The sequence below is a fragment of the Cariama cristata genome, unplaced genomic scaffold (genome assembly GCF_000690535.1).
Source record: "Cariama cristata isolate BGI_N322 unplaced genomic scaffold, ASM69053v1 scaffold35973, whole genome shotgun sequence".
In the NCBI taxonomy this organism is placed as follows: domain Eukaryota; kingdom Metazoa; phylum Chordata; class Aves; order Cariamiformes; family Cariamidae; genus Cariama; species Cariama cristata.
The window spans coordinates 6,863-18,808 of NW_009610740.1; the positions used below are offsets into that span (position 1 = coordinate 6,863).

Below are 11,946 nucleotides of genomic sequence, written 5' to 3' on the forward strand. Positions count from 1 at the left end.
TTCAAATCAGTGCTCCCCTTTCGAGTCTCAAAGTTTTGTGGCTTTGGGGAACACCTCGGCACCTGCTTCCTGTTGGAGCTCCATTACTTTCACATTCCAGCCCGTATATCCACACTGAGGGGCAGATTCTGCCTACGGCCCTGGAAGGAAACAAGGTGTTACGTAGACTTGGTGGGTATGTAACACTCACTACCTGTAGCTGCCGTCTCTTTCAAAATGCAGAGCAGGGGCTGCGGTTATGCTTTTACACAACAGCTTCAAGGTCACAGCCCTTACTCTGCTGCTGAGCTGCCCTCTCAATATCACTTAGTTTTGTTGGCAGGAAACATAGAGGCAAGGACAATGATTTTGTCTTTGGATGGGGAGGATGGGCAGAGACCCGCGGAGGGGCGGGAGCTGCTACCAGTTGAAGGTGCACTGCCTGGGGGGAGAGCACATGCAGCGAGCACGTATTCCTAGAGGAGAGAGAAGCAGCAGCAGATGGTGGCTCACTAGAAACAGATTAAAGCAGCTGGTATGGAAACAAGATGTGGCATCGAGGGTCAGTTGAAATCAGAAACAAACTGTTCCTAGCAGAGCTCCAACTTGATGGGGAAATGAGAAACCTGGGTTAATTTCTCTCCTCAGCGTGAGAAGGTTCAAGCCTACATGCCCCACTTCCCCAGAGAACAATAACCTCCACGCTATCAAATAACCTGGAGAGAGGTGGTGGGAGGAGTAGGAGGCAGTGACGTAACTCCCTCTGCATGTGTAAAGATTTGTTGCCCCTCACACCAACTGTAGAAGTGTTCCTGTCCGACGAAGCGTAAAAATCCCAATGCCATTACTATTGACAGAGAGTAAGTTCAGCGTATTATATATACATTAGCTTGCCCTTCAACTGCCCCAGTTGTTAATGTACCTGGTATCCTTCAGACGGCCACTGCTTTTAGGCAGAATGGCATTTCGTGCCGCAGAGCCTAGCACTGTTGAACCCAGCATGACTGACAGGTTATAGCCTACTGGCACCCACATGTAAAACCCACTTTCATCTTTGAAATTCAGGTATGGGATAGGCTTTTTAGAACCTCTGTGATATTTAAAACTTACATGTGTGATAAATAAAATTACCTTAAAGAAGTATGTTAAGCACTTCCTGAACTGCAAATACATCCTTGTCTAGTCCAGAGCTGGGAACCACTATGGTCATCACTCCCAACAGCAAGACAGGCAGACTGTTTTGAATATTCCTCCCTTCTCCTTCCATAGGAAGATTGTCATAAAAGACCTTTTATTGTCCACAGCATAATTGTTTTGGTTAGGTACAAGGCACACTTTGTACAAAAAAGAAAAGAAAAAATACACATCAGGTATTTGCAGTGTTTTATAAACACTGAACTATAAAATACTTAAAAGTGGTTGATTAAAAAAAAAAACAACACCTCTGTATTTCTCATTAAAGTGCTGTATTTTTGAGGAATACTGAATTTGGTAATGTAAGGAGATAGAGAACTAAGCCTGTATTTCCTTATGATATGTAGCTCTGAGATACAATATATGGTTACTGGAGGAAAACTGTAATCCCATTAAATAGAATTTGTAAAATTCTGTTAAAATGCTATCATTTACTGAGCGCAGCAATTCTCAAGTGGAGGGAAGGCTGTTATTCACCGGAGGGCTCCAGGGAAGGCCAGTAACCAGCTGCTAGCTCCTCTTTGCCTTCAGCTGCTCAACTGTAATAATTTTTTTATGTGACTGTTTCCCAACTGTGTCTGCTGCCACTGCTCTAAACTCAGCAAGGCATGGGGAACAGTAGGACAAAACTGTTTCTATAGTGAATCAAAGGACACAACTGCCCTTGGAAGCCTTTCTTGAATAAATTAGTCTACAGGGAAGAAGACAAGTCTCTTGTGAAGAGCAGTAACTGTTTCAGAAGTAGCTTCACATGCCTGCAGTTGGAACAAGTTCAGCAATTTTTGCCATCTCTACTTTCTGATTGAGAGTAGCAACACTGGGGTTTTCACTGTCCATGGAATTCAAGATGAGAATACACAACATAATCTCTCAATTCCTTAGATGTCTCCCATCCTGGAAGATAAACAAATCCAGTACACTGGTGCGAAAAAATAAAAACGGCAAGTATACAAAAAGAATGCTACTTTTATTTTCAAATGCTGTAAAAAGCCTCATATAAATTTTTATAATGCTTCTATGTAACTTTCCCAACCACAACTAATGAAACAGTCTAGGAAAAATATAGCAGTTGCCATTTTGACTCCAAGAACGAGCTGCTGTAATATATCAACATTAAAAGGACAAGATACAGTATGTTACAATGCTTGTAATTGCTCGTATTATTGATAAAGTGAGAGCACTTCCTAAGCATTAGAGTACAACCGGGCTAAACTGCAGTATTCCCTACTTGCTGTTGCAGAGGAGGAAAGTCACCTCTTTAGAAGGAGCCGACACAACACCCTTTGTACTGCTTATGCCCATTTATCTTGTGGTGTGGAGCGCTTTCAGCAAGCCCCTTTGCACTTCGGTGAATTCACCCATGTCAGATGCTATTATTCCATACTGTATCCAACGGCTCAGGTGTTTAACAATTGACCTATAAAAATAACACTTATATAACTCTCCAGCAAGGCAAATTTAACAGTGCAAATGCAGTATCTACAATATTTGATTTCTGAATGCTGGCAATTTTTTAAAACTCCTTTTGCACATGAAATAACCTCTGCTGATGTCCTGCACCTAAGGCCACTCGCTCACGCTGACTGGAGATGGAACAAAGTGCAAAAGCTCAGCTGTGTTTCCCAATCCAAGCTTCTTCCCCAGTTTCAGGGGAGTTTCAGGAATTCAGATCCAGAATTTGGATTCAGGCTCACCACTTCCATCAACGCACTCAAGTTTTCCCTGCTGGAATAGGTTAACTTGCCAGCACACCTCAGATAACAGTTTGCATATACAATTCCACATTTTAACAAAAGTTAACAAAACGTACTTCCAGAAAATAAATTTTCACATGGTTGCAATCATCAAGCCATTTCAGGATCTTTGGTACTCCAAGAATAAAAAAAATAAATGGCACAGTGACAAACATCGCCAAAGGAAAAAAAACACAACCATCCAAAGGAATAAGACAAAAATAACAAAACAAAAGATATGTTGCCCTTCCATTTTCTGAAAGCCAGTGTAGATTAACCTTCTCTTCTCTTCCATTACTGTGTCACAGTTTCACCTTTAAAAGAAATTCTATCATCCTAAAAGCAGTAGTTAATATTTTGTTTAACTTGACTTACTGATTAAAATAATGCTATGTTAAAAAAAAAAAATCAACTACCACAATACAGGAGTTTATGCTAAATAGGCTGCAGGCTGTTTCCCTATGGATATAACTCCTATGTGAGCGCTGATATGATTAATCATCCGCAATTTTAAATGAGTATTATCTTTAGTGTTACAAATATAAGGGTTGAGCTTTTTCCCATTTGTAAACCAGTGAGTATGTACAGACATAGTTGTTTAATAGATAGCTTTAAATTAAGTATGTATTTATCTCCCCTCCCCCAAAACCCACAGGAAAAAAAATAATTAACCAGTATTACTGAGCATTTGTAGTTTCCATGAAATTCATCTTGTCTTAGAAAGTTCAAGCAAATTATGCAAATAGGGTTACTGTGGTCTTTTGAAACGTGGTGTTCACAGGGATTCCACTTCTGGTGCACGTAGTGCCCCATGAATGAGATTGGAAATTAAAGCCAATACAAATTCTCTTTTGAATAGCAGTGTCCTTTGAGGCCAAGTTTGCATCTCGGGTATTTTCTGCCCAAGCTCCTCTGTCTTGGTAGAATGGATTGAAGGCCTTAAAAAAGGAATTTCCTTTCCTAAGAAGCCTCAGAAGTTGCTAGGGCACTGGCAGAATGAAGTCAGAAAGCATAAAAGTGGATTTAAGTGAGTTACTGGTTTTGGACAGTCTTTGGATGGATACCAGTTGAGCTTCACTACACTGACAAGTCTAAGAACAACACTGGAGAATTTGAGAGATCTTGCCCCAATGGCAGTAAAGGGGTGTTAATTAGTGTAAAGTCTGGGAATTAAAACTGGAAGATCAATGAGCTGTTCCCACATAAGTCCAGCATTTAGGAAAAAGTTTTGCTCGGCCATGTTCTGATATAACACCGTATAAATTGCATGGGCCCTGAGGCAGTGGCTACTCCTCTTTGATGAGCTGAAGACTACAATTTTTTGTAGAAATGCAGTATAAATAACAGATATTAGATGCTTGAAGGGAGACAAAATATTGGAGGAATGACATCAATGAAACCCTTAAGGAACGGAGTAGCAGTTGGATTGGGGAAGAGTACATGTACGTTAGTAAGCAACCGATGCATAGAAATCTTGCTGGTAAATGGTCTTTTATGCAGCAGATGAACACCCCAGCGTGTCTTTAAAGCATACAAATAATTCAGAAAAGCTGATACCATGGTGCCTAACAGCAATAAATATTTCTGTAACAGCTTTATAAATAGTCACTTCCATTTTGCTGCAAAAGAGAGTCTAATGGAGTCTTTCCTACTGTATGCCAAACATCCCGCGCTTCACTCTGATAGGTGTTGCAGAGGTTTCAGATGCCTTCCACTTGCATTCAGAGGAGGAAGACAGCAACAGTGACTCTGCTTGTTCAGTTACTGGGGAATTGTTCTTTGCTGTAAATCTCTTTTGTAACCAGAAAATGACATCAAAGATCTCTACTGTATTGTGATACATTCAAAGTACTGCAGATAATATGCTAGTCCAGGCAGAGATACAGATAGATTTGCCATCGACCAGATAGTTGCAAGTTGTTCAAGGAGTGCAGTTCAGTCCTGAACTGCTGCTGGGCTGAGAAGCAAAACCATACCCTGCATATGGAGGGATTTCTGCTTCAGTTTCCTTGACCTAGGAGAAAGAGATCTGTCTCTGCTGTCACCATCCTGCAGACTGGGGAGAAAAGCATTTAGATGGTCTGCTCAATTCAGTTATGGTTGGTTGTGGTTCTTGGAAACTGGGCTGCAGCAGACCAGCTGATCCTTTGTAATCCCATGGTCCACATTAGATGGAGATACTAGAAGAAGATGGAGCCCACAGGAGAGTCTGAGTCTAGTGGGGTGCTCCATTTCCTCTAGCTTGGCAGAGGCTGCTACAGGGTATTCTGGAAAGAAAAGGCTAGAGCAGGATCCCTTCTGCCTGGAACTTCTTAGGGAGACAAAAAAGAAAAAGCAGCAATTTGATCACTTTTCTAGAATATGTTTTGCACAAACACAAAAGGCTATTTGAATTAGGAGTAGCAAAAAGATAATCTGCTTTATAGCAGAGGCAGGAATACAGTCCTGGAAACTCTGCCATCTCTTCAGCACTTGGTATCAGAAAGTTTCCCTTCTGTTAAAAATCTTTGTGTTTTTTATTCAGATTGCTTTTTTCTTCTGAAGTTGCCAACAGGTATCATCATCTTAAACAGTAATACCCATCAGCTATCATTTAAAGCGGAAATACCACTAACAGATCATAGGGACTGGCTCACCACCACACACAGTGGAAAAAGGGAGAAAGAGAAGGGATGATCAGCTGATAAAGCCCTCCAGTGGAGAGAAGCAAGGGGAGGCAGGGTATGAGTAGGCCCACAGGACACTGCTATTTAAAATAATTCAGTGTTGCCACACTCATGGGGTATGTGCAGACCACAACTGGAACACCCTTGAGCAACTGCTCAGAGAATTTTGCAAGTGTGGGCAATGGTTTTTTATACTGCATATCTAAAACCCACCAGGTAAGCAGTATAACAACAATGCTGCATAAAATGGTGTGTGTTTTACTCCTGGGTGGATTAGATGGTTTACAGTACAAACAAAGCCACAGTACAGAGAGGCATAATTAACTGTTATACACACATAGGCAGTGCAGTTAAAGGGATGTACGTTCCTTTTATTCCAGTACCTTTGTATAATAAAGTTAACAAAAATATTCAAATATTTAAAAAAAAAAAAAGCCAGCTGGCACTGCCAACTAATTCCTGTAGTAGTCTTAGAAATCCTAATCCTGTAGAATTTCCTTGTGAAATTGATGCGCACCAGAGTCAATGTATTGATAACTAATGCCAAGCGGGTCTGGTGATGCAGCTACCTGAGGTTTGTATTTTTCTTTCTTTTGTGGGTTTGTGTTTTGTTTCACAACTTCCCAGCTTTCATGTAGGAAGGAATCGAGCCACGCTGTGTGAGCCCTTCAAATCTCTTGTAGGTATAATTGAGGAAAACCCAGTCTTTGGATTTGTAGTCAGGTTCCGTTGTGTTTGGCACTAGAATTCAGAAACAAAAATAAAACAAAACAATTAAAACCAGCTCTGCTTCTGAGAGGCTTTTTCACAGAGCACTGACATAAACAGCCCTGAACTCTCATTTCCCTAGTCAGCAGAAATTCCTTGAAGAAATCCTGTTTCTCATCAGGTCAGTTGCCTTTTGTCAATGGTCTGAGAAGAGTTATAATTTCAGCATATCTCTCTGAAGCAGAAAAAGGCTTTTTTTTTCATTTGTTTGGGTTTTGGGGTTTTTTAGTATGTCTACACACTGTAACAGGCTCCCATATCTTGACAGGAACCTCTAACACACCCACAGGATACAGAACTATGAAAAACACAACATTTAGGGTGCTCCACACACAACAAACACATGTATACATATTGTGTTATCCTCATCACAAACAGAAGAAAAAGATATATCCAAGTTCTCCCAAGAGAACTACAAATATCACGCACATACTGCTCTCCTAGGACTTCCTCCCTGCTTATAGTTTCAGCGAGGCTTGTACACCCTCCTTGTATTTTATGAGCAGCCTGTGGATGTTCACTGCAGTGGGCCTCTATATTTAGCTCTCTGGTTGCTGCTTTTAGAGTTCTCTAACAATATTTTCAACTCAAGATGCCAAAGACACTGATATCAAAGTTTGTATTTAGGTATCTAGATGTACAGTAACATTTCAGTGGGTGTGAAATGCCAAAACCCATACAAATGTATTTGGCATTATCCAAATATGGATTTAAACAGCTTAACTGAGGCACCAGAGATTGATTGCTTTTACGTTAAAAGGACAAACTTCCTTGCCATTAGGTAAAAGCCATTTCAGAAAAAAAAGAGGCAGCTTTTTGATTATTCTTATGGCTGTCAGCACATCTACACTTATCTGTCCTCAATTAATCATTGTTATATATCTGCCTATCTTTAAGCCATTAATAATTAATTGAAAACAGTGGGAGCTGGGAGAATTTAGCATGTTAGAGAATCAAGCCTTTTATGTATAAAAATTTCCTACTACTTGCCAATAGAAATTAACAATTAAAAAAACTTAAATGATTTGCAGAGTCACTCAGGTTCATAAATCACTATGTTAAGTAATCATCTGTCTGAAAATTTTTGCCCACAAATATGTGACCATTTATGTTCGGGATGAAACTCAAAAGTCATTAAAGATCAAAAGTGAATCAGTGCATAACGTTTTACCAGAATTTGGTTAGGCAGGCAGTATGGTAGAAGACTGTACTGTTTTCTGTGCTCACTATATATGCAAACCATTTTTACTAATAGATTTAACTGTTAAAATCTATAGGCTTTTTTTTTCCCGTCCAAAATTCTAAGGAAGTAGAAGCTATGGGAGATCATAGGTTTACATTTATATTTGAAAGAAAGTCTCTAGATCAAGTCTGTATATTACGTTGATTAGGATATTAGAAAAATATAAACAACAACAGCAGCATCTGTTGAGTATTCTGGCACGCTGTAGATAGAAATTTGGAATTTGCAATGGCAGTCTCACCTGGCTGTAAAATATCAGATTCAGGAAATTCATCGAAGTTGGAAGTATCATCAATACTTTTGATTTCTATAGGGATTGCAGCTGGTCTTTCCCTGCAAATAGAAATAAATGCCAGAATAGTGAATACTAGAAAAAGATACATTAAGTTCCAGTTTTGTTTAACTTAGCTTTTTACAGTTACAACATCCCTTTAATTTAAAGCACAAAGGTTCCACTGAGTCCCTCAGAGATGTATCTCACCCGCCTGCTTGCTGACATCACGGGGAGATTTATTGGTTTCCTATCTAACATTAGTATCTTCTTGGCAAACTCAAGGAAAACATCATTTTCCCATTAACTGAAACAGCATTCCACACTTATCTGCAATATAGCTATCGCTACCATCTTGTTTGTCACCAAGAATCGCTTATGAACCTTCATTTCATAAACCGAGGCTGCCCAGCCGAGCAGGGTTTTACTTGCATTTAGAGCCATCAGATGTGTTGCTTTACAATTCCAGCGCTCATCAGCCTGGACCTCATCCAAACACCTTTCGTCTGTAGCTCCTATTTCTGACACACAGTCGCCAGTATCCCTCATCCAAAATAGGTTGCTTCTGACACATTACTGCTTTATAAGCTCAACAATTAGGCAGTCCTTAAGAAGTTTTAAGGTGGTTTTCAATGTTGCTTAAGTGATCTGTCCCACAAAAGCATTCAAACTCGAATGTGACACTGTAGGAAAGTCATTAATTTACACCTGTAAACTTGTTATGGTTGTAATTACTACAATTACAAGTAAACCACTTCTGGGAGGAATGGGGAAACCATTTTGCCAGATTGCCAAATGTGGCACGAACAGGTATGTTACTGTTCTTGCTGCTTATTAATGTCTCCCACGCTGAAAAGGTAAGTGAAGTCAGGCTTTCTGCACCAGAGGAAATGAGAAGTACAGAAGCTGGACAATCACATGCCCATGGTATGGATTTTCATGTAGAAAACTGCAGTATTACTGAAAGACCAGACTACCTCAAACCTTAAAGAGAGCTGAACAGTAGCCATCATTTCAACTGAAAGTACCTGTGGGGCCACCAAAGTCTGCTCTAAAGGTGTTACCACTTTGGGTACATGCAGATGTAGCTCAGCACCTGCAGGCACAAGCTCAGGCTGGAACTGGTACGGCTGCCTTGGCTGGGCCCTCTACCCAGGCTTGACTCAGCAGAATTTGGCCACAGAGGCTGCGACTCTGAGGTGAGTCAGTGCCTCTGCCCAGCGCTCGGTAGACAAACCAGTTCACTCAGATCTAGGATCTGCAGCGTGCAGTAAAGACATGTCCTGTGTTTTCCTCCTGCTTGCTGCCTCTCCTCTTCATTCAACTGTTTCCCCTGCATTTTTGGAATAGAGTTGGCTTTTCTCATGCTCCTATTGCAAAAAAAGTCAGTTATAGCAATAGCTGCAGAGCCCATTACTACTGGGAGAGGAGCTCTCTGCTGATACCAGAGCATACATCAGGAATAACACAGCCACCCTACCACAATTTCTTTCCATCCTGGGCACTCTGGGGCAATCTGAGGCATCTCAAGACAGTTAAACTCTGACCAGATCTATGAATGTCAGCAAGGCCTGAAAACCTTCACTGTCACCCACCTACTGCCAGCAGCTGCCTCTCAAAAGATAAATTGGAAATAATTATTCTTGACATCATAGTACCTTAAATTCTTGCTTTCAAGGCTTTTATTCTCTCTACAAAATGTGTATGTATAGTTACCTGATATGTCCCCAGTCCACTCCTTCAAAAAATGGATGACTTTTTATTTCCTCTACTCCATTACTACCAATTCTATTTTCTGAGTCAATACAAAACCTGAAAACGTGGAAAAAATAAAGGGAATGTTACGATAAATGCAGACAGAAGCAAGAGCAAATAAAACTGCCGTGGTATCCTGTATCAGGAATTTGAGGAAGTTCTTTCAAATTGTTCCATCACTTGGGATAATGTAAAAGCAGCCTGTGGCATCTAGGAAAGAAGAGAAATAGTAGAAGCAGAATATTGTTAAGAGTTCCAAAAGAAAAAGCTATGACGACAGTAACTTACACCTTTTCTAAGTTGTTGCATCCCCAACTTCAAGGTTTGTGAGCAGTTGCTGCAGGTTCTAGCCCCGTAAGATTAATTTGGCATGGCGGCTTAAGTCCCTACCACTGAAAACACCTCTGCATGCTCTCAACTATTTAAAATCCATGTTTCACAGTCAAACTAACAGGAACAGAAACACTGAGTGAAATAGGACTACTCTCTGATGTCACATTTTTGGACCTACAATGAAATGGACACATTCAAAACATGCTGTGTCCCTATTCTCCTTGTCACCCCCTCCTCCCTCTCCTTAGAGATCCAGGTGCTGGTGGTACAAAGATCCAAGACCTACTTCTGATATGGTCCAGCTGCATGACCTTGGCTGAGACTCCAGAAGAAATTGCCAGTTTATGAGAAGCAGCTGTGAGAAAGCCCATAGAGTCAAGTAAGAAGAAAAAGGTGAAATTGGAGCCAGAGATAGCATTGTTGAGATGGGGACTGTTACCTGCTCAAGTAGGCAGGAGGAAAAACACCAACTAGGAAAAGTATAAAATCCTAAAGAAGGAAAAAAACAGGGAGGTGGAAGCTTGCTGACAGCAACTCAGTGACATCAGGAATTTGGTTCCCGCAAGCAGCAGAGGTTGACCCTTCTCTGGACTGATGCCTAGCTGGCTGGAAAAGACTCTGAAGTATCTCATCAAGGAGATGGTGAGCATACCAATGCTTAGCCTATGAGTTCATTAAATCCTAGATATCTTTTGTATGTGTTAGCAAAGATATAACTGCTTTATATTTTTACACGGTCCCTACAGTCTCTTTGAAGATGGCAAAAGGTGTCAACAGTGACACAAAGAGAGAGGTTTACAATAACAGGAGAAAACACCCATATCAAACAAAAAGCTTGCTCTTGCCAAGTGTGGACCTGACAACCTCCTGGAAACAGGGAGTACTTGGTAGCATAGGGATGTGGGCTTCCTGTTGCTCTAAAAGTCAGCTGGCCTTTGTTAAATGAAATCCTGTTTGCCTAGATGAGCAAAACCCCTGGTTCTTGAGTTAGTTGTCCTGAACTCATAATCTCTCCACACGATCACATCATCCAGATTCACAAGGCACTTTTCACATCAATACACTGCAATACAAAAAAGGTGACCTTATTGCTAGTCAGCGAAATTTTCAGCAGGTAATTTAGTAACATAGCAAGTTAGGGTATAAACTGTCTCCAATTATAGACTGTAATGTTCTTTTAATTGTAGTTGAGTGTCACTTGGGGGAAAAAAAGAAAAACCAAAACAAACCTGCTTGTATTTCTACTGCAGCCCAGCCAGTTGGTTGATGCTAAGTACTAATAATAGACCTCAACCTTGTAACAGCAGCTAGCCAGACCAGGTCTCAGGATTTGTCAGGCTTTGTCTGAACTTCAGCTTATTTTAGTTTGGTTTTATCTCTATCTGTAAAAATAAAGAAACTTTAGCTCTGTCTGCAACTTGTCTAACTTGTCCAAGCTGTAATGGACAAAGTACCCAATGGTCAGGCGTTTGTTGCCTAACCTGCTGTTTTGACCTCATTTTAGTAAATTGTCTGTAACTAAAGATGTTTTACCCTAATTTATATCCTATGGAGAAAACCAAATAAATTCAAGTAGTCATTGTACAAGTAAATTCACGAGCAAGACATTTAAGAAATAAACTGCCTGAAATACCTAGAAGTGCCCCAAACACAGCCAAGACTGAGGAGGAAGAAATCCTCAGCAGCAACACTGTACTCTTTCCAGCAAAGAACTCAGGATACTGACAACACACAGGAGAGGTTAAACAGAACGCTAGAGAAAGATACTGAAAACCTAATAAAAGTGTTATACACAAACTTATTAATGAGGATTAGCAATAATTAACGTGAACTGTTATTATCACTAACTGGATTAAGAATAACTCTTTGTTGTATTTGTTATGTTTGTTGCATGCTACTGGAGCACTGCTTGGACTAATAACAAATTCTAGTTCTTGGCTCTGCCTATGAAGTATATTCACCTTTTTGCCTTTAACAAAATTGTGTAAGCTTGTAATATCATCT

The 11,946-nt window shown here is 40.3% G+C and overlaps 1 protein-coding gene across 1 annotated transcript in view; it reads right to left on the reverse strand.

Annotated features, from left to right (window-relative positions):
* Positions 1 to 6,185: 6,185 nt before the first annotated feature.
* Positions 6,186 to 11,946, reverse strand: part of LOC104159950 (serine/threonine-protein kinase 38-like) — a gene marked incomplete at its 5' end in the record, with an annotated part of 11,512 nt that continues 5,751 nt past the window's right edge. Inside the window, 3 exons of the mRNA XM_009697978.1 lie at positions 6,186 to 6,313; positions 7,825 to 7,916; positions 9,571 to 9,666. Coding sequence (XP_009696280.1) covers positions 6,186 to 6,313; positions 7,825 to 7,916; positions 9,571 to 9,666 — 316 coding nt within the window. The remainder of the gene's footprint in view (positions 6,314 to 7,824; positions 7,917 to 9,570; positions 9,667 to 11,946) is intronic.